Source organism: Aquila chrysaetos, chromosome 2 (assembly GCF_900496995.4).
Source record: "Aquila chrysaetos chrysaetos chromosome 2, bAquChr1.4, whole genome shotgun sequence".
Classification (NCBI taxonomy): Eukaryota; Metazoa; Chordata; class Aves; order Accipitriformes; family Accipitridae; genus Aquila; species Aquila chrysaetos.
This window is the reverse complement of record NC_044005.1, coordinates 54,730,061-54,754,361: the sequence shown is the minus strand read 5'-3', so window position 1 is coordinate 54,754,361 and position 24,301 is coordinate 54,730,061. Positions and strand designations below refer to the sequence as shown.

At 35.2% G+C, this 24,301-nt stretch overlaps 1 protein-coding gene across 7 annotated transcripts in view; it reads right to left on the bottom strand.

Annotated features, from left to right (window-relative positions):
* The window catches only part of TBC1D32 (TBC1 domain family member 32), a 91,945-nt gene that overhangs the window by 20,928 nt on the left and 46,716 nt on the right, over window positions 1–24,301 (bottom strand). For all 7 annotated transcript variants that reach the window (XM_030001319.2, XM_030001299.2, XM_030001282.1 and 4 more), the window contains 5 exons: window positions 20,781–20,903; window positions 19,412–19,520; window positions 18,456–18,549; window positions 8,719–8,844; window positions 1,009–1,092 (listed from right to left, as the gene is read on the bottom strand). In XM_030001319.2, the coding sequence (XP_029857179.1) occupies window positions 1,009–1,092; window positions 8,719–8,844; window positions 18,456–18,549; window positions 19,412–19,520; window positions 20,781–20,903 (536 nt within the window). The remainder of the gene's footprint in view (window positions 1–1,008; window positions 1,093–8,718; window positions 8,845–18,455; window positions 18,550–19,411; window positions 19,521–20,780; window positions 20,904–24,301) is intronic.

Below are 24,301 nucleotides of genomic sequence, written 5' to 3'. Positions count from 1 at the left end.
AAAACTCTTTAAGGATCTTTTAAGGAAAAATAAAATAGTGACAGACAGAACTGTCACTTCAGCAACTCTCTTCATTACGCAAAGAGAGAGATTCTCAAATAAAATTAAGAGTATTCTGTTAGCAAGCTTTCAGAAGGTAAAGGCCACTACTTAAAAGAAAGAGATCCGCTAAATTACTAAAGGGGTTTTATGCTTTGAAACTTCAAAGGCAAGTCTGTGAAGTCTCCAAGGACACTATATTTGCATCCTATGGATGTGAGAATAAAATATCAGTATAAATAACAAAGTCTCCCCAAAGCAGGCTTGGTTCTCCAGAGTTAGTGGCAGAATAAGTACTCTAAATGACTGAACTACAACCTCAGAGGAAAGTCCTGGACAGACAGTAAAGAAGGAAAGTGCATTTTCTGGCAGGTATTAACAATGCTTCTAAATCTTCTGATTTTGTATGTGCTTCAAAATAGTAAAATGTATTACTTTACACTCAGAATAAATTAACTTTATCATTCATCCTTTATTCTTGGCTCTAAGCACAACATCTGTACAAAACTAACACTCAGATTACTCTGCCAACAATAGCAGTTCTTTAATACATATCCTTTAATGCAATATAAATTGCATACCTTTGGGTTGATTATATATTATGGGGCTTTCAAAAAGTGAGGCAGATTGCTTACACCATCTTAAATGTTTATGCCACCAGGTTTGCAAATCATTCTATAATAGCTGTCAACAAATACTTTGAATCATACCCTCACCTGTTCTGCATCTCCATCTTTTCATTACACATACAGAAATATGAAAGCCCATCACTAATAATTATATCTGTACTATTTACTCAAGCACATCATCTTTTGCTCCAAAGTGAGGTACTTCCCACCAGTTAAGTAATGAATTTCTGAATTGTTAAATAACATATTAAACAACCCCCAAAACACTACAGATACATTTAAAAGGAAAGCAATTTAAATATGAAGAGGCTGCACAGCAATAAGTTATTAGGAAACTGACCTTCATAATTTCCTGTGCTGAAATAACAATCCGATTGGCTTTCAGAAAGATGTGACACGAACTTTTCAATTAATTCTGCCAAAACTGCAAGAAGTTAAAACATTAAAACATTAGAGGCAATGAACAAAATGTGGAACTACATTACCTAACAAAATGACAATATGTGAGAAACTAAAGCTATTTGAATTCCTGCATGTTTATTCATGTTTTTATGGGGGAACAATTCAAAGCATGCATTGAGTTTTTGCATTCCTAACACCGTTCCAAATTAAATTAAATTTTAATGGCTTTACTGAGAATATATTCAGTGTAAACGGAAAGAGAATCCCATTTATATCCTCTAAGGATTACTTCAGAATTTGTTACACAGTTTCAATATGAAATGAAAATTAACTATAATTAAACTACAGTATCTTACCATATTTGTCTGTGTATGTAGACAGGAAAGAAAAAAAAAAACAAAACAACCCCCACACAACAAAAAATCCACAGCACCCCAAAATGATGCTAACAAAAGTAAATGAAGTTTTAAGGGCTGTTTTAAAACACGATATAAAACCACCTATGCCATCACAAGATAAAAATTATTCATTTAAAATTAAGCAATAGGAGCATCTCCTTTGGAAGATTCTGTATTTTATGACTAGGAGCATTTCCTTTGGGAAAGTCCGTATTTTGTGATGACCATAATGTTCTTATTCAGTTCTTGCCATGGAACTTTGAGTCTGCAGATATCGCATAAGTCAAACGCTGACATCTGGTCACTAGGTAGGAAATCGTATCTCCCACCTTAACAGCATGTTAGCCAGGAAGTTAGTGAGAACTCTCAGTGACAAATCATTAGCAAAAACTGTTGCCGATTCCTCAATTCTGCAAGTTTGAGGCTACTGCAGTTGAGCACGCTACACCTTACAGATTTAAACAAAGGAGACAAGGAAGCCTTTACACATCCTGCATGGAGGAAGCCCATATTGAGATAAGCCACATTAAGAATTTACGAGAGCAACAACAAACATGTTTTGTACGTAAATACTATCCCAAAACAGCTGCTGTTGTAATGATCAATAGAATTTATAGAATAGGGATATAACATTCTTTTCACAGTAATGCATAGCAAGGAAGTGTATTTGGAGAGTAACGAGCGCTGCTACGCATGGGCTTTCCTGTTTTCAGACTGCACGTTACCATTTCCTTGGCAGCAGCTCAATTTAATTGCACTGAAGCTTCAGCCCCTAGTCACCTGCTCCTGCACATTTACTCCATGCACCTACATGTGGTTTTGCTGGTTTTATACCGAATAATTCCACTTAACCATTTTAGTGGATAGCTGTACGAGCAGCTGTATCAGCAGAAAGCACAACAATCTGTGGTGGAGGTGGCAATGGAGAAAGCTAGAAAACTCTTGAACTAGCCTTACTGACAGAAAAACTAACACAGGAGATTGCAGTGCAAGCTCTTTCGTGCATGAGGAGGGAGAGGAAGATGACAGAACCTCCACTCACAGTCTGATGCTTCTTATGCCAGAAAAATAATGAAGAAAAAGATATCATAAAGACAACTAACTCTTCTTCCAACCATTTTAAGCTAAAATACTGGTATTAAATCATGATTTTTTTTTCTCGATTAGTTGTCTAAAACATTTACAGAAATTAATTTACACTGAATGAGTCCAGAAAAAGTTTTTAAAAGGTTGAGTTTTGGTAATACTATGTTGATGGGTAGGGCAAAGGAGAAAAGAAGTTTCACTGCAACAGCTAAACACGGATTTACAGTTAGAGGAGCCAACTCCAACAGTAACAAAATTAATTTTGCATTGCAAAGGACTACTAAATCCAAACAAAAAAAATTACATGTGTAATTTATATTCTTATGCATTTTTATGGAGACATGAAACTGCTATTTAAATATAATATAGCTATTTTTAATCATGGTTAATAAACCACATGGGGCTAGCAAAAAGCAATTTATTTTATAGAAGAGTAACAGTTTATTCGTTTTGTGAGAATAAACAGAATAAACAACCTCACTAATCTTCACTAATATGCTTAGTGGAATTTGGTCCACAAACAATATAACAAATATTTGTGTAAAATCAGAAAAGGTGTCTATACCTGGAGCTATAGATTGCAAAAAGCAGAAATTAAATTTAAAATTTGTAACTAGCTAGATGTTTACTGTATGACTATTAGTATTGTGATTACTGAAATATGCCATACTATAATAACAAACAGGAACTATGTTAAAAAGACTAAAATATCACATAATTCAGAAAAATTAAAACCAAGTCAGAACATTGTACATTTCTTCCCTTTTTGTTGGAAGGCATCTACACGCTTGACCTACCAGTCGAGTATTTCAGTTCAGTGCTTGAGTTAATGGGAGAAGTGACAGCTCAACTGCTAAGCAATTTTTTGAAACTCAAGCACTAAATTGATTTCCACCATTTGAAAATATTTATCTAAGTGCCTATCAGGATCTTTGAAAAGTTTTTAATCAAGTTTGAGAGAGGAAGACACACATAAGAATTTATCAAAACAAATGTGGTTAATACATAAATAGAGGGTTTTCACAGGACATTGTCTCTTCCAAAAGAAAGTCCATGTGAAATGACAAGTAGTTATTTTAATTTTTGTCTTTTAATACTAAATCATTTAGCAGCCATTTGAACACTCTCTGAAAATCTTTATAAAGGTGGAAATTGGCTCAGTGATTTTCATTTAACGGGAAAAGTAGACAAAAGAAATTTAGGAAAGTTCATTGTATAGTACAGTCAGTATTGTAAAAGCCCACATTCTCATGCAGAGGTTATGTTCAGAGATAGAGATTAGGGTTGTGGCCTACCAACTCGGTGAAAATGTTGATTTTCTTAAATTATGGTAGCTTGGCTGTATTAACATTGAAGTTTTTGAGAGACTGGCAATTACCTCATGCAAATTTAACCCACAAAATTTTAATTTAGGAGTGTGTAATCATATACAAAATAAATGAGAGAGTTTTAAAATTCCCTAAATGATTGCAGTATGCTCATAAAACACCTGAATTCCTGCAGGATGGTTTTTTTCCCTTGAAGAACTAATGTACAAAATGGCCTCTAAACTGCATAAGAACACTGATTAAAAAAATTCACGTGATTAAAACTGTTTTAGTATGTAACCACCATGAGACATTATCTAATTCCTACTCTTAAAGGTTTAAGCCAAAAAGGTCAAAAACTGCAAAAAGCATAAAATTTTTTTAGATCCTCTAACATAACTAGTGTTACTGTATCATATTCTATACCAATGCACAGATGCTTCAGAGGAGTTTAAAAGAAAAAAACCTTAATCTTAAGAGTTAACAGTAGTCTTGCTTGACTTGTGCTAGAGGTTCAAAATTCAAGAGTGAAAACCTTGGACAGCTGACTTCTTTGTAAGAGTAGTATCAGAAAATTTCAACTCCATCAACAATACTTCAGTTTAATAAATCTACAAAAAACACAGCTGGCAATTCCACTCTTAATGGCAACAATAAGGAGGACTTTTTTGAATTCCTAAGATGATGGGAGAGACTTTAAATTATTGTACACTGAAATGGCAAAGGAACAACCTGCATTTTCTTTGAAAAGAAGGAAACAAGATCATAAAAATTCTGACAGTGCTTCCATTAGAGATGAAGGTTGCATATCTTATATACAAGTATCTTCTCTATTAATGGAAAAAACAGCCTTTCAAATCTTATTCAAATGTTGTAATCTTCACATACATGCATGCACGTTCACGTGCACTTACACTGCTTACAGGATATTCCTTTGGAAATTGCTCCAAACTGGTTTGGGAGACAGAAGAAAGAAGTTTTTGTTTGCAACTGTTCTTGCTGCGTAACATGAAAGACCCACTGTTCCACTCTAATTCTGAAACAAGCCTCCTTGAAAAATCAAGTAAGGACATAAAAAGGTAAACATCTTTTTTGTATTATTCTAAAAACCTCTTTTGTGAATGCAATATTTTTAAATTGTTCATACTGAAAAATGAGAGCAGACCACAGGCAGAATCTGAATGACTCCATAGAGGAAGTCATTTCAGCCGAGTTTATTATCCCTATCCATACCCACATACAGACATAAAGCTTGAGGAGAATGATTAGGATTTGGGGACTCAATGTCTCTTGTTATGAAGGGAAGAATGTTAGCATATAATTAATTATATGATCCCTGCAACACCCTTAATTTCTCTTACTTAGGGTTTAAAGTCTCCTAAGAGAAGAGAGGATTAAGGATGTTGAATCTGCCAAGACAGGGAAGCGGTCAGCTGCTCATACGACACTAACTGGGAACAGATAAAAAAGGAGTTGCTGGGGTTGAAAACAACAGAAATGCCTTCCACCATGCCTGAATGACAAGAAGGGAGAGACAACTGAAAAAGGCATGGATGAAATAGTCAAGCCGAGATACTGGTTCAAAAAAAATACCTCCCAGTCACGTGAACAATTTGAACATACAATATACTAAGCCTAGATACACACAGACTAATAATTTTCTACATAAATCTAAGCTATTGCTCAGACGAGTTGATTTGCCCATTTCTATTCCTGCCAAACCTTAGATGCCAATACATAGAAAGCTCTTATTTAGATGTACTAAAGATGCTTCAGGGAGGCCACAAGTATTGCAAAGAGTAGTCCAAAAGAGGCCAAGACTTAACCTGACCGAGGGCTCTATCCACGGTTCTCTAGCTGATCTAAGTGACCCAAAGACATAAGCAAAGCCACTCAACACCAAGCAGCTATATCCGTAGCATCCACAAATCTGTGGCACCTTAACAGAAGGAATGACTGGAAGAATGCCTTTGTCTTAGCTTATTGTGCTTAAAACCATAGAATGTAGAAGCTGGTTGTCTACCATACGATTTGCTTTTAGATGACCAAGGAAAATCCCACACTTTCAGTCCTGCCACACTAAAAGACATACAAGCCTAAGGAAGGTTTGTATCTCCTCTAAGCAGTTAATAAAGATATTCAAAACTGGATCTCGATGTTTGACCACAGAAATTACTTAAAAGCTACAGTCAGAGGTGATGCTTTAGCAGAGAAAACACCAATCTAGGGATGAAGATGGACATTCCCAAAAGTAATGCGATACCGTAGCATTTTGCACAAAAACACTGATCAAGTCAATGTGATGGTAATCAACACCAGAAGAGTGAGTTAGAGATATTGATACTATATGGTTTGCTCAAGAATTTTCTGATGGAGTTCAAGCAGGTTCTACAGATTCAGCGTCTGGTAATCCTGACACCAGGTCAGAAAATATTTTAAAAATCAATACATGTTGCACTATACAGTCATTGAATCGAACGTCATCTTTGCTGATTATGTTCTGGCTCAACTGCTGTTAATGTTAGTCTCCTTAGAAAGGGTCCAGTACATGAAGCAATAAGTATGCATCTTTGTCCTGTAATCCTTGGAGTTTGTTCCATCTGTAACTAAAGAGAAAGTTTTGATTTCTTGGAATCTGGACTGAAGCCTCTCAGTCCTCTGAAATTTGGGAGAGCTTCACATGCTGCAAAAGATACAGAGCAGCACAGCTGTGTGTCATAAAATAGTTTCAATGATGTTGTCTCAAACCACACAGCTAGCAGATATTTTGCTGCTTCTGAAATATCTCCAAGCAGATATGCAACATCTGAACAGCTTTGCATCCACCTTAAATTACCAGTACTTAGACTGAATTTATAATATTACTACCCTTTTGTAGGGTGTTTTTATTTATTTATTTAGTGTGTCATTATGCTATTCTGTTTCTGTTTTCATGCTCTACTTTTTTGTGTGGTTTGTGAAAGCACTTGCAGAAGTCCCTGTGAGGCTTAACAACAATTCCACGGATGCTTTCTTGCTGACTTTTACTCCTGATTCCATCTCAGCTGGAAACGGTTATCCAGAAGCAAGCATAATGTTTTTGCTTTGGGTTAACAAATCTTAATGACTCTCTTTAATCCTCATTCTAGCTTGTGGTACCTCCAACAAAGTTACAGAAAAACAACCTACACAGGTTTTGAGGCTGTGTATGGATACTACAAAGCACAAAAGGAAAGACTTCTTTTTCTTTGTAAGCCATCTACTTTAAATGTATGTTCTGTTTTTTTGTAAAAATATGTTTTTTCAACAAAGAATTCCTTTTAGATGCAGGAAGACAGACTAACAATTTTCAACAAAATTTTCATACAATCCAAGAAGAGAACAGTCTAGAAAATGTGCTGCATTCAAACAAAACTGATCTTACAAAGACTAAATTTTTTGTGCTTCACAATATATAACACCAAAAACCCCCCTCACTGAACTACTAGATCAGAGTCATGCAAGAAAAGTAAACAGACAAGTTTTCTAGAAAAATCTAGGGTCTTTTAATTGCTACTCCTCAATTTATTTTTCTTATACCAGCAGAAGCTCATATAAAATACATTCAGTTGTTTCTGAATGGTTATGAGTCTCTATTTGTTCACCTGTTTCACAGAGCTGTCTGAATACATGCACTTGTGGACATGTACGATATAACGTATATTATAAGTATATATATGCATTATATACAACTATATATGTATTCTGTCTACACACACGTTCTTCCAAACAGAAGGTGAAAGTTCTGACTAGTTTACCATCACCTAAGACTATAGACTCAAGCTTGTTTCAAACAAGCAATAAGAACAGAAAGCTCAGAATTTAGAAACATTCAATAAGGTCTGATTTTACCCACATTATACAAATGACAAATTTCTTATTACCTATTTTAATACTAAACCAGTTCCTGTATAAATGACTTCCTTAAGGCTTCTGAAACCACCCTATAACTTTTATATTGCTATATAATTTATCATAAAATTCAGGTCTCTATAAAACACAAATGCTGGGTTACTTTGATCTCATATAGAAGATACTTCACCTGTCTTCACTATCAGTTGTATTAATTGCTTACCTTAACAATTTAAAGGGAAGCCTTTGGCATCTGTAAACAAAAAGTTCGACTATGTACTGACCATCTGACCATAATCAGAATTCTTACAGAAATGGAAGCCAGTAATTTCTGAAAACACCTAGCTTCTTTATTGCTACACAAGTTTATATGATATTACAAATTAATTATTGCATCTGATTTCTGATGATTTATGTCATATGGGTGATCACTGTTTTTGTTGTGGCTGTTGTTTTAACTGATCTATACCAATGCTCCTGCATGAGTGCACTCTTAAGTAGAAAATACATAAGAAAATGAAGATAAACCTGAATGAGTGGGTTCTTTGATGTTTAGTATGGCTTAATTCTGAAAATGTTTACTGAAAATGGCCATTAATGTTATTTCCCAACCTGTCTTAAAGTCATTCACTGATCTCTGGGAAATGTCTGTTTTCTCTCAGGCTCTCTTTTCTATTTTCTCAGCATCTCAGTAATGGACCCTTTAGAGATCTGAAACAAAGACTTATATTTGAGCCCTCTTTCTGTGTCAAATTTCACTGGAAACAGCCAACAGAGAGGGATGATGGCCATAAAGAGAGAAAACTAGGATGTGAGGCACAAACCTTGTTTTCTCAGGAAAATCCCATTGGAATAGTTTTTGCAATCAACACAAAATTATTGACTACTTGCATAGATAATGTAATCCTCAATGAAACTTTAAAGAACGGTTGCTTGCTAGTGGCCTTCTGTTTGCTTGCTTTGTTAAACTCAGTAAGTCATACTCACTTGTTCCACTGATGATATCTGGTCTGGCTTTCATGACTTTGCAGAACTGTTTTCTACAAATTTCTGTCCACCCAGTTTGCTTCTCTGGACTTTTAAAGAGTGATAAGAGCTTGTCAAGATCTTTATCTAGAAGAAATTAAAAAATGAGTGTTATTCTGTAATGATAATCTTGGCTCTTTTTTCTTTTTTTTTTTTTCTTTCTTCTCAACTTACTATGTAAGTAATAAGAAGCTATTAGTTACAGAGTACCACAGAAACAAGTAGATGCATTCAGAAACTAGAAACCATTTTAATGAAGAACAGTAAAGTCAGATGCAGCTGAGAGCTCTCTTGTTTTCTGGTATTTTTGGCAGACCTCATAGCTCAGGAAGAAAAGACTAAAAAAATACCCCTTATCCTATGACAATTAAACTGGAGAAGCAGTCCTAAAGCTGATGACATTCTACTTTATACAGAACAGAAATATTCGTTCTACCTACTGCTGGGTTTTGAATATTTAAGATATTACTGAGGCACATTTTATAACTGCCCTAAAGTTATTACTCTTCTCCTGAAATGGTAAGAATTGGAAAGACATTTTAAAGAATGACTACTACTTAAAGAAAGTAGTTTGGTATCTTCATGTAATTTCACCACTCTGAGAATCTAAAATAGAAGACAGGCAAAGATCCTCCATCAAATATCATTGGTTTAATAATAAAACCATGAGGTGGCAACACTATTGTAGAACATGAAATGAAACAGGCAACATAACAGTGTTCCATAGAAAAATTCTGCTTCTTTCTGTAAGCAGGTTTCCTTCAGATGCTTCCAGTATGGACAGATTTTATGGTATATATGTGTATGCCTTCAGGTTGCTAGGCATACCTATTGAGTAAAATTTGCAAAAATACATTGGGCTGCCCATGCTATGAGAATTCTTATCATAGCTTTGCTGATAATCGCCAGCATTTCCCAACTTTAGCACAAGGACTTAAAATTGGGACAAAAGGTTACACCAAAGGTATGCTTTTGCTGTTGCTGAAATGTCACCTTGTAAGTTTTGTGTTAATATTTAGAGAAACTCAGAATTTTAAATTGAGTTTTCTGAAGAACTGAGGTGCACACAACATGCTCCAGTCCAGGGCCACAGGTTCTTTGTTAGTACTGTGCTGCAACAATGTTAATTCAGGCATTTTCTAACTTCAGAATGCTTGACTTTTTACCTGAGTACTATTAAAACACAGTCTTTTGGTACAATTGCTATATATAAGGCACAAATATATCAGATAATGTTTCACATTATATGTTCAGCTTCCTTATAAAACAAATTTGCAGAACAATTTACAAAAAGATCTTTATGAAAGATTCCTTTTAAATGCAAAGAAAGGATTTCAAAGATTGCTCCTTACTGCTACTCTTACCTTGTTATTAAAGACACATTCTCTCTTTATAATAGGGAGACATGCCTTCAAAATTAAAATTGCCATTGATGCAATGACAAAAGGAGAGTAAGTATGTTCTCTCTTGTGGCTAAGAGTGATTTTTTTTTTTTTTCCCCCTCTATTTTCTACCAAGGTAGAGGAAATTACACATACTCTACCAATTTTCTAGAATAAAATATCACAGGCGGAGGCAGTAAATTTCACAACTAGCTGAGTCTCACAGAGGTTTCAAAACAGAGAAACCATAGCGACAAATGTAGAACCAGCATGTGTAATCATAAATGAAAATGTTAAGTTGGCTTTCAACAATCAAAATGTCTATCTTGGAATTCACGCTGAACAATGAATACTAGCAAGCTACCATGACACATGATGACACAGCACACTGAATAATATATACAAGGTAGTGGTAAAAATAATGCATACCTATGCTTTGGCAAATCAAAGAGAAATAATTTCTTCCCATATGCAACTTTGTTAAAAAATGCTAATATATTGGGAGGGGCTGACTATTCAAATTCTATCTGAAGGCAGAACAAATTTCAAGTTCAAATGCCAAGTCATTTTATAGAGCAATTTTGTGTAAGATAAAACTGATCAAATTCAGTTTTCTAACAGAAAATACTGACCCCTACAAAATGGAAACAATCAATTAGACTGCCTCTCCTCAGGCAACGTGCTTCCCAGAGTACTTGATCCTGCTATGAAATATTTTCTGGTCAACTCGAGGGGAACAATAAAAGGTGGTATCTGTAATAAGGTAAATGCACATGCACTCCAGCTGTGCACAATCCCTGTGCTGTGGGACCATGCAGTTCCCATCATTACAAAAGGATCGTAGCCTACACTAATACTAACTATTCACTGAGGTGATAAAGGTTCTTCATACCTTGCAAGCTCTCCTTTGTTCTGTTACATTTTGGACACTATAGAAATGAATTCTGTCATGAAAGGTGACTTCTGATTAAAGATTCAACAATGGTTTGAGCCAGCCTATGGCTATGTAGAATATTTGCTGTTACTTTTACTTCTCTATAGTATTTCAGTTTTCCAATAAAACTTGTTTCTGCAAACAAAATACTATTTTAAAATTCTCTTATTCCTTTAAGATTATTAGAATATTTTCAACAGAATTACAATATTGCAAATAATTTATTCCAAGCTGATCTTAAGACCTTAATGATTTATAATCAGTAAATTCTCTCCGTCATTGGAATTTATTATACAATACATAGTATTTCAAAAGAAGCTTATTATAGTAACTTAATTATTATCATTAATAATTATTCCAAATTAATTAACCTGAAATTCCTTTGTTATCCTCAAATAACTAAATTCTCAGTTAGTATCTTTCCAAATAACATGCACTGATGCTTAGAACAGCTTACATGAGTATGAAAACTTAATGAGAAGAAGGATTTACTCTTACAGTATTATCAGTAGGATTTCTAGTTGCTTCTCTGCCCTTTTCTGCTATTTCTATAACCAGTGAAGATTGAAGAAAATCTTAGAACTGCAAAGCAACACTCCTCTACAAGTTAAATAGTTATTTTACTTCCTAAAAGATTGTAGTAATTCAGTTTGGCAGACAAGGATCAGCGACTACAAGCTGAGATTTAATCAGCCAGCTTACCAAACAGAGACCAGGGTGAAACTTTGATCACTCTGAAGGAAATAAAACTACTAAAAAAAAAATCCCCCAATAATTTCAAGAATGCAGGATTTCAAGATCATGGCCCATCTATCTCTGCTGCCTCCTTCTGGCTTCTTGATTTGACCCCTATTTTTCTTTGCACAGTTTGTCTCTCTAATATTCTTCCTCTCTTGCAGGTTTTACAAATTTAAATCTTTGGTTTGCAACCAAGATACTATAGCTGAAACGCGCACGTGCTAGTATCTAGCAGTGTCAATGCATCCAAAATTGTACTGTTTAAACATGTCACCTTTCACAATGTTAATTTATGCTCCAACAATAGGATAAGGAAATAAAGATTACAGTACTACAGTCTTTTCTGAAATTTTGCTAAAGACCACGGACCACTGTATTTGCCTTAAGGTTACCCTGGGAAGGTAGTATTTAACAAAAAAAGAACTTAAACAACTTCAAATATGTACCAAATGTAACTACTGCAGATGCGTGTTCTGTCATCAGAATAGTGACAGGCAAGCAACCTACTGAAAACAAGAACTCATTTTTATCTAACCAGTGGATTTCCACCCCCCCCCAGGAGGACACAAGACTTAGGATCCTCAGAGAGTGCACAGGAATGTTCAAACTCAAATGACAGAGAAACACGCTTAAGATCCATGCAACCAAGATACTATAGCATAACCATGTATTTAATACATCCATTACATACTGTAACTGGTATCATATTGTGGCAACTTACAGCATCTTATTTTCTTCCAGCTAAACCACTTGCTTCTCTAACAGCTTGTCATTAACCATGGACTATCACTTTCTCCAGCAGGTCACCACAGTACCAAAAAAAAAAAAAAAAAAAAAAAAAAAAAAGGAGAGAGAGAGAGAGAGAGAGAGAGAGAACCTGGTGGGGGGGGGGGGTGGTGGTGAATGAAAAATGCTTCCAAAAAAACTCATGATATCAAATAAATGCCAGCTCACTTTCACAAGTTAGTAGGCAACTATAACTTGCCCAATGGTATTACTATGCAGCTGGAACTACAACTACCACACAGTCCTGGGCTATGCATATTGCTTGTTACTGAGGGTGGGCTTTCACACTATCGCTGGAGGTGTTTTAAACGCATGCCGATGCCAAAAGAGAGAAGTCCTGCTCTTCTTTTTTCTCTTTTCTGGTATGTCACTAAGTGGGTTCATTAATTATCCTACATTAATGACTTGAATTATTTTTTTTTTCTGGAAGAAATACCAGAACTGCTGAAGGACAGAAGGTGAGGGAACACAGGAAGAAAAAAAAAAAAAAAAGAACAAAAACAGCAATAGAAAGAAAAAAAAGTGAGGAAGGATATGAGTAAGATCTTCCTCTTCTGATGATAGTGAGCTTTTAAATATGCTCAACCCTGACAGTGTGACTGAAGAGAAGCTTATGTCAATTTAATTAATCTGCTGCAGTCCTGCCTTCTTCCTCGTATGTGGTTATATTTTGCCATCCCATCCCTTCCTTTGTGCTAGCACTGGTTGCTCTGTGCAACCTTGTCAAAAAAACCAAAAAACTCCCCCCCAAAAAAAACAAAAAAAAAAACAAACCAAAAAAAACCAAACCACGTTTACTAGTTTATGAAGCTATGGAACTGCACTGTAAATATCCTACAGTTACCTGCATGTATGAGATCTGAACCACCACACCATAACTTTCTGCAAGTTTAAACCAATCTCATTCCCTAAAAGATGCTGCTTTATAATTCTTCAAATAATTCTTCAGCTAGCTTTTATGTCTAAAGCAGCTAAGACCTAGGAAAATTCATAAATGTTTTAGAAAATGTCAGAAATGCCACAAGCCGTTTCTCATCTGATTTTATTTTGTGATAAAAGTGTTTTTCTGTGGATAAGAAAGTAAGATCTGTAAATCCATGTGTATCTTACTCAAAATCTAAATTTAGAGACAGTGAATAACCTGACTATATTATATTTGACTGCTACATGAAAACAAATCCATGTAGGGATATATATTTTAGCAAAGCCCACATACATTTCTGATAGACCTGTCCACTTACTTCTCTTTCATTTTTCATTAATTGAGTGGACTTCTTAAAGAGTAGAAGACAACAGGCTTATACATGAATACTGAGCCAAATATAAAAAGGAGGACAAGTCAAAGAAGTACATGTGATGAAGACATTTATGTGAAGTTCTAAGGGATAACAGGAAAGCTACTATAGCTGGTTCTTTGGCAGAGAAAGTTTAAAAAAAAATTTAGAAAGAGAGACTGCTAGTTTCAGGCAGATATTAAAAAAAAAAAACAAAAAAAACAAAACATGGGTGAAAAGAAATCCAATTAAAAAACAAACAAAAAAAAACCAAAACGGAAACATGGCAGCATGTTCCCATTCAAGTTAAGAGTATAAAGCAAAGAACTCAGAGAACAGTGGCTGAGACAAAAAAATCAAATGTCTTTAAGAACATTATCACTTAAGATATTTGGTAGTAATTCTGGGCTGTACAAGCCAAGAAGATAGTAAGATTAATGAATGATGGGGTGCCTACGTATGTGGAAACGGTAAGCAGCGAATGCATCATTGCAGGACAATTATGGACACTATTCTTCAGTCACGCTCATCATCAACTGTCGTAACTGCAGAGCTAAGAAAAGAAAAGGAAAACAGATCTGTGCAAATACGAGAGTGAATATTACAGTTTAATATGGTTCTAAAAAGTTTAACTTTTAATAACCTACAGTGTAGCTAATATTACAAGTAAAAAAATCATTATTTTTAATAGCTGTATCCTGAATAACAAAAGACTCTATCACTCTTTGAAAACCACTTAATATTTCTTCCTCAAATTATCTTACTGAAATAATAATTGAACAATTAAGACAAAAGAAAAGCAACAGGGTATCTTGCTGCAGTGTAAACAGGTGGTAATGGCATAATTAATTTCCACATGTAAATAATGATCCGCATAAATCATTTGAAGCTTCACTATAAATTATCTTTGACAGAAGTGAACCATTAATATACTGCTATCCAATAGTTTTCCAACTCTAAATACTGGCTGAAATAATTAATGCATATTAACACACAACGAGGCAAGTTTATTTTTCCATATATCCTTTTCTACAGACACATATACCGTACGGGCAAATGCCTAACATCTGCAAAACCAGGGCAGATATTTGTAAAGAGTGAAGCACTACAGATTTTCCTCAAATACAAATATACTTTTTGGGTGAGTCTACCCATTCAAAGTGTCATTGTGAAATGGAGGAATTACTCCACTACTCCAATGTAGTTACTAATTTTACCAGCATAAACTATGATAGCTTCATTTTCAATCTAGTGAAGCAAAATATCCAGTTGCCAGTGTCTGTGAGCAAAAAAAAGTTTTCTAAGATGCAGCCTTCAAGCCTTGGTGCTAGGAAACACATGTTCCAGACTGCAGAGTTAGCACTGCCCTTCTTTTTCTTACAGCTAATTAGCCCTCCTTTCTTTCCCCCCTAAACTGAACAACCAAAAAGGTGCCAGTGATGCATGTTTACCACTGTTCTTCAACAGAATTTAGAGAGGGAAGAAAAAAACCCTATTTCTTGGGTTTTCTTCATAGAAAACTCAGTGAGAATAAGTCCTTTTCAGTGACCACCCCTCATGTGTTACTTTAAGCTTTATCTATGGTTTCCATTGTACTAGATACAGTCACAGGCTACAGGAGGTCTAGGGCTCTGGAAATGAAGCTTCCTGTCCCTTGACCTCAGTAGTACATAATCTTTTCAGCAAGCAACAGCCACACTAATTCTAAAACATTCAGTGAGTAACGTCAGCTTGCACTCAGAAAGGCAACTTCCATTAGTCAAGAGACATCCCTGGGAAACAAAGGTTCTCTTATTGCATCTGTCTTTCAATTCCATCTGAAGGGAGGGTCAGAAGAGAAACATGTTCAGAGACAGCAATATCATATCTGAGTGCACACCTGTAACTTTTTTTTCCCTCCCCCCCCAGCCATCTCCAATATCCGTTCTATAGACATATTTAAAAAAAAAAAAAAAAAAAATCAACTCCGGTTATGTTTTTACAGCTGACATCACGATTATGTGATTGTCACAGGACCAATTTTCAAAGGAGAAAGAAAAGGTATGCTTCTCTTCAGGTGTCCGTGTCACCTGGGTAATAAGAGAGGAGGTAAGAGATCAGGACAGACAGAATAAAACCTACAGTTACAGCCTTTTCAGCCAATGAAACTACGTTCTTTAACAGTGCTAAGAATCTAGTAGTCTCAATTATTCACATAATATAAACACCCCAAAAAGAGGACAGGAATGATACCACACAGGTTACATAACGAAACACCGCAGCGCGAAATCTGAACACAGAGAGCTTCAGGGAATTGCAGAAACATTGTGCTGGCCTTTGACCCTGCTGACAGATACAACAAAGCAGTCATGCATTCCCACTCATAGGATGTACAGGTGTTTGCGTGGTTGCAGAACTCTTGCCACTCAGAAGACAACTGTGTGAAGCCTGTCCATCTCCTTGCACTGAAGCAGAATTAAAATTTAACAAGTATTTGTCTGAACTGTTTTTAAAACCTCCGGGCAAGTTGTGTAAGTAATACACTACATAAATTCTGAATATTCACAACGTCAAAGAAGTTATTCTTAAAACCTCCAATGATGATTTCATGACTTCCAGATGTAGCCTACTAGAATTTTTTTTAATTAAGTTGTAACAAACCTTTATTGCCAAGTAAGCCAACTATTCCTTTTTCTGCACAGGGACACAGAAAACAATCATTCTGCCCTCCTTATAACTGCTTTCAACATACTAAGAGACTTGCATGACCTCTGTCTTTTCAGCATCAGCCAGTTCCAATTATTTCAGTCTATACTTGCGTATTGCATTTCAAAGTCACAATCTGTAGCTGCGCTTTAGAATCCCTCAAATGTATCTATTTTCCTTAGACTGCAGCGTCCATGCTAGAAGTACTCCATCCAAGGACTCAACACCTTCAGCTGACAAATATCATCTTCTGTCTTGTATAAATGTAACTCACAGATCTTCCTCATAATCACGTTTTTAACTTCTTTTGTGAAAGAGCACTCCTATCACTGCCATACTGTAGTGCTGAAGAATACAGTTCAGATATTCCCCATCTTCTACTCATGCTCTTGATTTCTTTTTTTCCAAGCACTGGAAATAGCAATTTATGAATTTCATTTTTGATCTATTTATTCTGATGCTTTCTTTCAAAATAATTTAGACTTCCTGAAAGCTGCAGTCTGACAAAACAATATTCACAGTTTGGTGGAAGAATTTTCTTTTTTTTTTTTTTTTAATGACAACTGAAATAGAACACTTTCAATATTTTGTTTTCCTTTTTTTTTTTTTCCAAACAGCAAACAAAATGTTTTGACTATGAAACTAAATGTTCTGTTCATTTTTCAGGTATATAGTCTTTTACTTCAGTTACTGTTAATATAAAAAATGTCATTTCAAATTAAAATATTTCAATACTTCATCAAACATTTGCAAGCCTTTGAAACTTCATTTCAGCAAACTGTTTATCAAAAAGTTTTACCCAGGCTTTCCTAGCTGGTTGTCATCCACAAAAATGACAACTACAATCTCTATTCCACTATCCCACTGGTTAATGATGAGCAACAGAATTGCTCTGAACAAGAGAACAGAGAGATTCTGTGGCATATAATAAAATATGCTTTTCCAATCTAAGAGCAATACTACCTGCTTCCTTGAATACATATTTGAAACAACTGGGCACCCACTTTATACCAATTTGATTGTTGTCTTAAGAAAATTGCCTTAGGAAGCCTGGAATGGTATTACTAAAATTAAGATACAGACAACTCCCTTCTTTTATAACTACATGGCCTTTCCTCTTGTCAGAGAAGGGAATCACCTTTCTCCCCCCCCCCCCCCCCCCCAGATATTTTTAAACAGACTATTTTGCATGCTACAGTTAATGTAGAATTTCTATCACTTTTGAAAATCTGTATCTGCTAAGGAAATTCACAAATAATTTCTAGTAAGTACATCTCAAGGATACAGTAAACATGAACAAATAGAAACAATGATTTATTTACTATAAACCATTCATCAGATTCTTTTGCAGTGTCTACACAAATTAAAACCTTAAAACGGTTTCTCTGTATGAATTAAACTGCTTTGCCTAGATAGTTCTTCAAAGAATTCTTTAGTCTGCCCACATTCCAAATTGATGTTCAATGTGGAAACCAACTATCCTAAACGCTGTCTATTTCACACACCACCAAGCTTTGTAAACAGAGGGATCTGAATCAGGGAAATAGTGTACAAAAAATTTGTAGCTTAACCATACTGTCTTGCTTCAGTTACTAGAGAGATGATATAAATGTATCTCATGAGTCACCCACCTGAGATGAGCCAAAAGGTTAATCTTGAAGTTTGCATAAGAATTAGATTACTAAACAGAGCTTTGCAGATTGACAGTTGCACAAAGCCAGACAAGCAAAACCAAACCAACTTATTTAGCTACAAATGCAGCCAACAATAAAAAATCCTTAAATACTTAGGAGATTATAATCTGGGGGATGGGGGACAGGGAGGAAGGAAAAAAAAAAATTAAAAAATCAACAGAGATGCTTGTTTGACATCTACACTGCTTGCATGCTTTGTATGTACCTTGTCTGAATTCAGCTTTCCTAGGAATTTCTGCAAGATAGCACTTTGGCAAAGGGAACGATGAAAACATTGGCCAAGGATATGGATCACTGCCCTAGAAACAGGACCAGAAAAAAAATTAGTTTAGGAGAAGAATTAATAGCACTTGCTCGATTAACACACAGGTAAAGTTCCCAGAATTATTGCCTATGCACCAAAATTATGCTTGATAGTACAATTTGCAATGAGATATTCTATAACTAAAAAAACCAGCTGAAGGATACAAAATCCAAAAAGCATTTGAGCCAGAATTTTTTCCAGTATATGCCACTGACAGTTTTGATTTTACAGTTATTTTTTCAACCAAAAAGGAAATTGCAGTTTTTATAAAAACAAGCAAAAAAACCCCCCACAAAATTCTATTTCCAATTTTATACATTGATCCAGCTGTCTTTGCTGTGCTGACAGTAATTTGCATTTCATCTTTATGAGACTGACAGCTAGTGAGAAGCAGAACATTTAAAGGAGCTGCTTAACAAACACTGTATTGTTAGAAGATCGATGAAAGCTCCAGGTATTAGATACTGCAGATGAAAACCCAAGCACGGAAAAAAATACCAAATAAAAGGAAGACACAACAAATGGAAAGCTAATAAAAAACCCACAGAAATATAAAAGTAAAAAAAAGACAAATTGCATTCACTTCTGTAGTAGCAAAAGTAACGTTAAAATGGAGCGATATAAACATTTCATCTGAATGCAGTGTGTCCTAGACACGTGCCAATCCCCAGATAGCGGGAACAATGCATTTTTTCAGTGTACCACTTCTTAAAAATTTTAGTCCTTTATAAAGCTAAAGGTGGACTGGTATTTCTTAATGTTAAATAATTTTCCACATGCTGAATTATCAGCAAAAATGTTCAATTAATGAAGGCAGAAGTTATGGAAAGAGAAACTGTTGAACTCTAGATTCTAACCTTATTTAGTACTCTCAAAGGCAAAATCCTTTCCTGTGGTCCTCCAATCAGATTTATCCTTACAAGAACATGGTTTCTCTCCACTGATAGACCATCAATTATAAAATCTCTGGGGAAAAAAAAAAAGAAAACAAAACAAAACCCAAAAACCTCCAAAAATCAGAACCACTTTGATTTACCAACTGTTTAATTCAGAAAACTTTAACGAGCAAGAATACCTTGAGAGACATACTGCAGTTAAAACACAACCTGGAAAACACATAGGCATAAAGAAATAAACAGAAACATGAAGTATTTTGAGATGTCTCCAAGCATTATCCTAACTTTGTACTTCCCTACCTACTGCTGATTGGAAACATCTGAGCAATTACTGGACACAAAGGAGTAGAAAACTTCGCAAGCTTTGTTATACCCACGTGCTCAGTAATTAGGGCAGAGACAGTTAATGGACCATCACAATTTGCTCCTTATTTGGCCTACCACCAAATTTCTGCTGTCTCAAATAGAGTTATTCATAACTTAGCACACAGTCAACTTGCTGTCTGAATTCACTGTGTAGCCCAAGGTACAAAATTTCTTAAAAGGAACAAGAATCTGGTTTTATATACCAAGTTTCTTACAACTTTTTCCTTAGTAAGGAAATAGTAGGTTTCATCATTAAATGGTAAATAACAATCATCTGTATCTGCTGAGATTTCACCCATACTGTTTGATTTAAACTCTGTACTGGTGCCATACAGCAAACAGTAAGAGGAAAGTTCTTAAAATTCAGCATGCTGAAAGAAAGGACAAAATGTCTGTGACTAAATGACTGTCCACTTCTGTCCCAAAAATACACTTTTCTTTTTGAAAGGATGCATTGTGCAATTTTATTTAGAAGTCAGCAATGGCAAGTCACAGAAGTTGGAGTGTTGACTAAGTTATAAATTAATTAAAAAAACCAAAACCCCCCAAACCAAAGTACTGATGATGCTTTTACTGCATAAACATTAAAACAATACTCTAATTATATATTATATAGGTAAAAGAATAATATAAAATAAAAATTAAAAGGCATATTTACATCCACAAATTTTGCACTCTTTTTTTTTTTTAAGAAATAACTTGAGATTAATAGAAATAAAAATGAGAAAAATATTTCCTTTTTTATTTCTTACACTTTTGAGGTGGACATGGGAAAAAGAACAAGTGTTGTCTCTTTTCATAATTTAAGATTGATGACAAACCTGCATGTAAGTAAACTTATGCACATTAGAAGCCAACTTCAGTGAGAGTATTTGTATGTTTAAAGCCACTAAGGTATGCATGTGTTTGTTCTCAGGAGAAAAGTTTGACAGTTAAAATAACATTTACATCAGTCACTTCTTACCCTGGTCCTTCCGAAGTTTCTGTGACATTTTCCTCCTGAGCAGTTAGTAAAACTTGTGACACTTTATACTGAGTCTCCAAGAGTAAAAGGGTATTGAGCTCACAGCACAGCACGTTTAACAACCTGCAGAAGGACACATTGACATGATAGTACATCAGTCAGGAATCCAGTAATGCAGAGTAAGACAAAGGCGAACATGTTTATGAGATCTCAAAATGGAAAAAAAAAACCCAAACAAACAAAACCCAAAAAACTTAAAGTGTCTGAAAAATACCCAGACAGAACTGGGTCAGGAACACTCCTTTATATCCTTTTTAGCCACTCAAGTGGCACAGCCTTGAGCAAACAGGGAATGGTTCCCAACAGATTTTTCATGTGCGCTGAACAGGCAGAGAAAATATTCACTGGCCAGCGCAGTCTGCTTTTGAGTTCATATCACGGAATAACAAAAGTGACACTGACTTAATACGACAATGTGAAGAAATTATACAATAATAGGCTGGTAAGGCAACTCAGAATCAGGTTGTCCAAAGCGAGGGGAAAGGGAGGGAGATAAAAATACATCTTTCCTTTAGAAAACAGGCTTTTAAAGCACTTCTGTATAATCAAATTTAACACAGTTCAAAAGCAATAAAAGATTTAACATGTAACAAAAACATGCTGTATTTTTTTATTTTAGAGAAACTCAAAACAATGGTAAATGAAATTAATAATCACAAGAGCACATTACAGCACATTACATACAATTTTCTTTTATAACTTCAGGGCAAATTAACAGTAAAAGTACTCCAATATATTTCATGTAAATCTGATGTAGGGCAATCCAAATCTTTTCTTTTTTATTTTTTTAAATAATCTATTCACTCTAACACAGCAACAGAGTAACGTCATTGAAGGCTTCCTGTTCATGGAAAATATTATGACTGAACATTCTTGTTGCTATTTTTATTTTCTATCACAGTCATAAAACACAATATAAATTAAGTTTGATAACCATTATATTTTGCATTCATGTAAGACTTGATATGAACTAAAGAATACATATTGTTTGAAGTTTGTAATCTGTTAGTCAATGCTTATTGTTTTCCATGTAATTCCCAATACACTTCTACTGACAACAGCAAAAATTTGCAAGCCATTCTCTGGATAATATAACACAAATTCACACAATTGTGGCCAAGGATTAAATAGTCAAGATGATATGTCTTTTTTTTTTTCTGTTGCTTTTTTAATATAATTTGATCTGTTCAGTTTCAGTCCTCTTCAAGTTTTATTTATTTTGCATTAACTGCTTCCTGACATTGATTTGTTCTCAGTACTTTTCTTAATCACAGAAGAAGAAATGACAGTTCAACTATAATTTTTTTTATTATTATATAGAAGAAAAATCCACAAAAAGAGCACTGAAACCATTATGAAGATGGACCATTTCTTCTCTTAAGTATGATGACTTTAAATGGCAAAGAACCCGTTTCCAGCAGTTAAAAACCACTTGGGAGAAGACTGATAGCTGATAATGCTTATAATGTCTCCTCTGGTACACGAGGCAGAGCAAAAAAATAAAACAAACCATGAGGAAATAAAGTTAGGTGGAAGGGATAGTGGCAGGAAAAATGACAAAATATGCAATCTCCAACATAAGCAGACTCTGCGGGGGCATTCAAGTGAAATTTTCATCTACATGGAAAAATCCATTTAAAAATACTGTCACTGAAGTACAGATATTTGGTTAAAGGTAATACTCCATTGTTTTACCTTCCAAAGTCATAAATGTATAGACTAAAGTTTGAAACTAAAAGAAAAAAAAAAAAAAAAGACATTTTCTGGTGTGTGTATTTGTGAGCATGCTTGAATATGGCTGTGGAGTTTTTCCTTTTTTGTTTGTTTTTAATTGCATTGGGAACATAAGAATTGGATCAGACTGCCCAGCTCAGTATCCTAAGGAGTGCATGCTTATGAAAAGATATAAAACATCAACAGACGTAACACAAGAAAATCAAAGCATATATGCTTTGACGTAAGGTCTTGTACCTTGGAGCTAATAACCCCATGCAACAGTACAGGCTGGGGACTGACCAGTTAAAGCAGCTTTTTCAGACAAGGACCTGGGGGTCCTGGTGAACAATAGGTTGAACATGAGACAGCAAAGTGCCCTTGAAGGCCAACAGCATCCTGGGCTGTGGAAGGAAGAGAGAGGTGGCCCTTGCCCTCTTATCAGTACTGGTGGGGTCATCCCCAGAGTGCTGGGTCCAGTTCTGGGCTCCCCAGTAAAAGCATGACATGGATGCACTGGAGCAGGTCCAGCAAAAGGCCATGAAGATGATGAAGGGCTTGAGCCATCTGACATAGGGAAAGAGGCTGAGAGAGCTGGGACTCCTCAGCCTGGAGAAAAGAAGGCTCAGGGGCAATCTCGTCAATGTGTATAAATACCGGCCAGGAGGGTTTGAAGACAGAGCCAGACTCTTCTCAGTGACACCTAGTGAAAGGACAAGAGGCAATGGGCATCAACTGAAACACAGGAAATTCCATTTTAACATACTGTGATGGTGGTGAAACAGTGGAACAACCTGCCCAGAGATGTTGCAGCATCGCCGGCCTTGTAGATGTTCTAAACCAGAATGGACACAGCCCTGAGTAATGCCCTCTAGTAGAACCCACTTTGAGCAGAGCAGTTGAAGTACACAATCTTCAATCTCCCTTTCAACCCCGATTCTATAATTCTGTGAAAACTACTACTAAGATATACCATATTCCCAGGAACAAACTGCAATACAGGTAAAATAAAAGGTTAGCTGAAGGCAGTTTTTATAGAACAGTAATTTTAAACAAATTCAGAAAAATCAAAATACATATCATAGTTGTGAAAATATGGTAGTAATAAGTAATTTTGTTTGAATTCTGCATTTCCTGTCCTATGTCATCCCTGTCTTTCTTGGAGGGTGCTCCCTAGATTCTCCCACTTCAACTATAATTTCACAATTAATATTTCACTGTAGAAAACTATAGTCTGAAAGAAGGCATGCTAACTAGTACTTGTGTACCTATGTAAACTGACTACCTCCTTAGTCTTGGTAGGTGGAATCATAATGACTTTTTCAATTATGGCAGAACAGTCCTTCATGGGATATAAAACAGCTAGTAAATAATTCTAGCTGCTAAAAAAAACGCTTGTTAATTTTTATGTTGCCTCTCTAAATTTTTTCATAATATAAATAATATATTTGAAATATGAAATATTGAAAAAATGAAAATAACTAAACCACCTATGAATTTATCTGAGTTGCTAAAAAGACTTATTATGAGGATAGCTTATTATCATAGTTCTCAATATTTTTTTTCTACGAGTTCCTTTTAAGAACACAAAATAATATGGTGTTCCCTGTACTCCCATTTTCTCAGTTGTCTTGCCCCCCCCCAACTTCAAACCACAGCTCTCTCAAACACTACCTTTATTACGGTAAAGCCAATTCTAGTTTTCTGTAGTTCCCACTGCACTCCCATAGACTATTCTTCCTTACTTT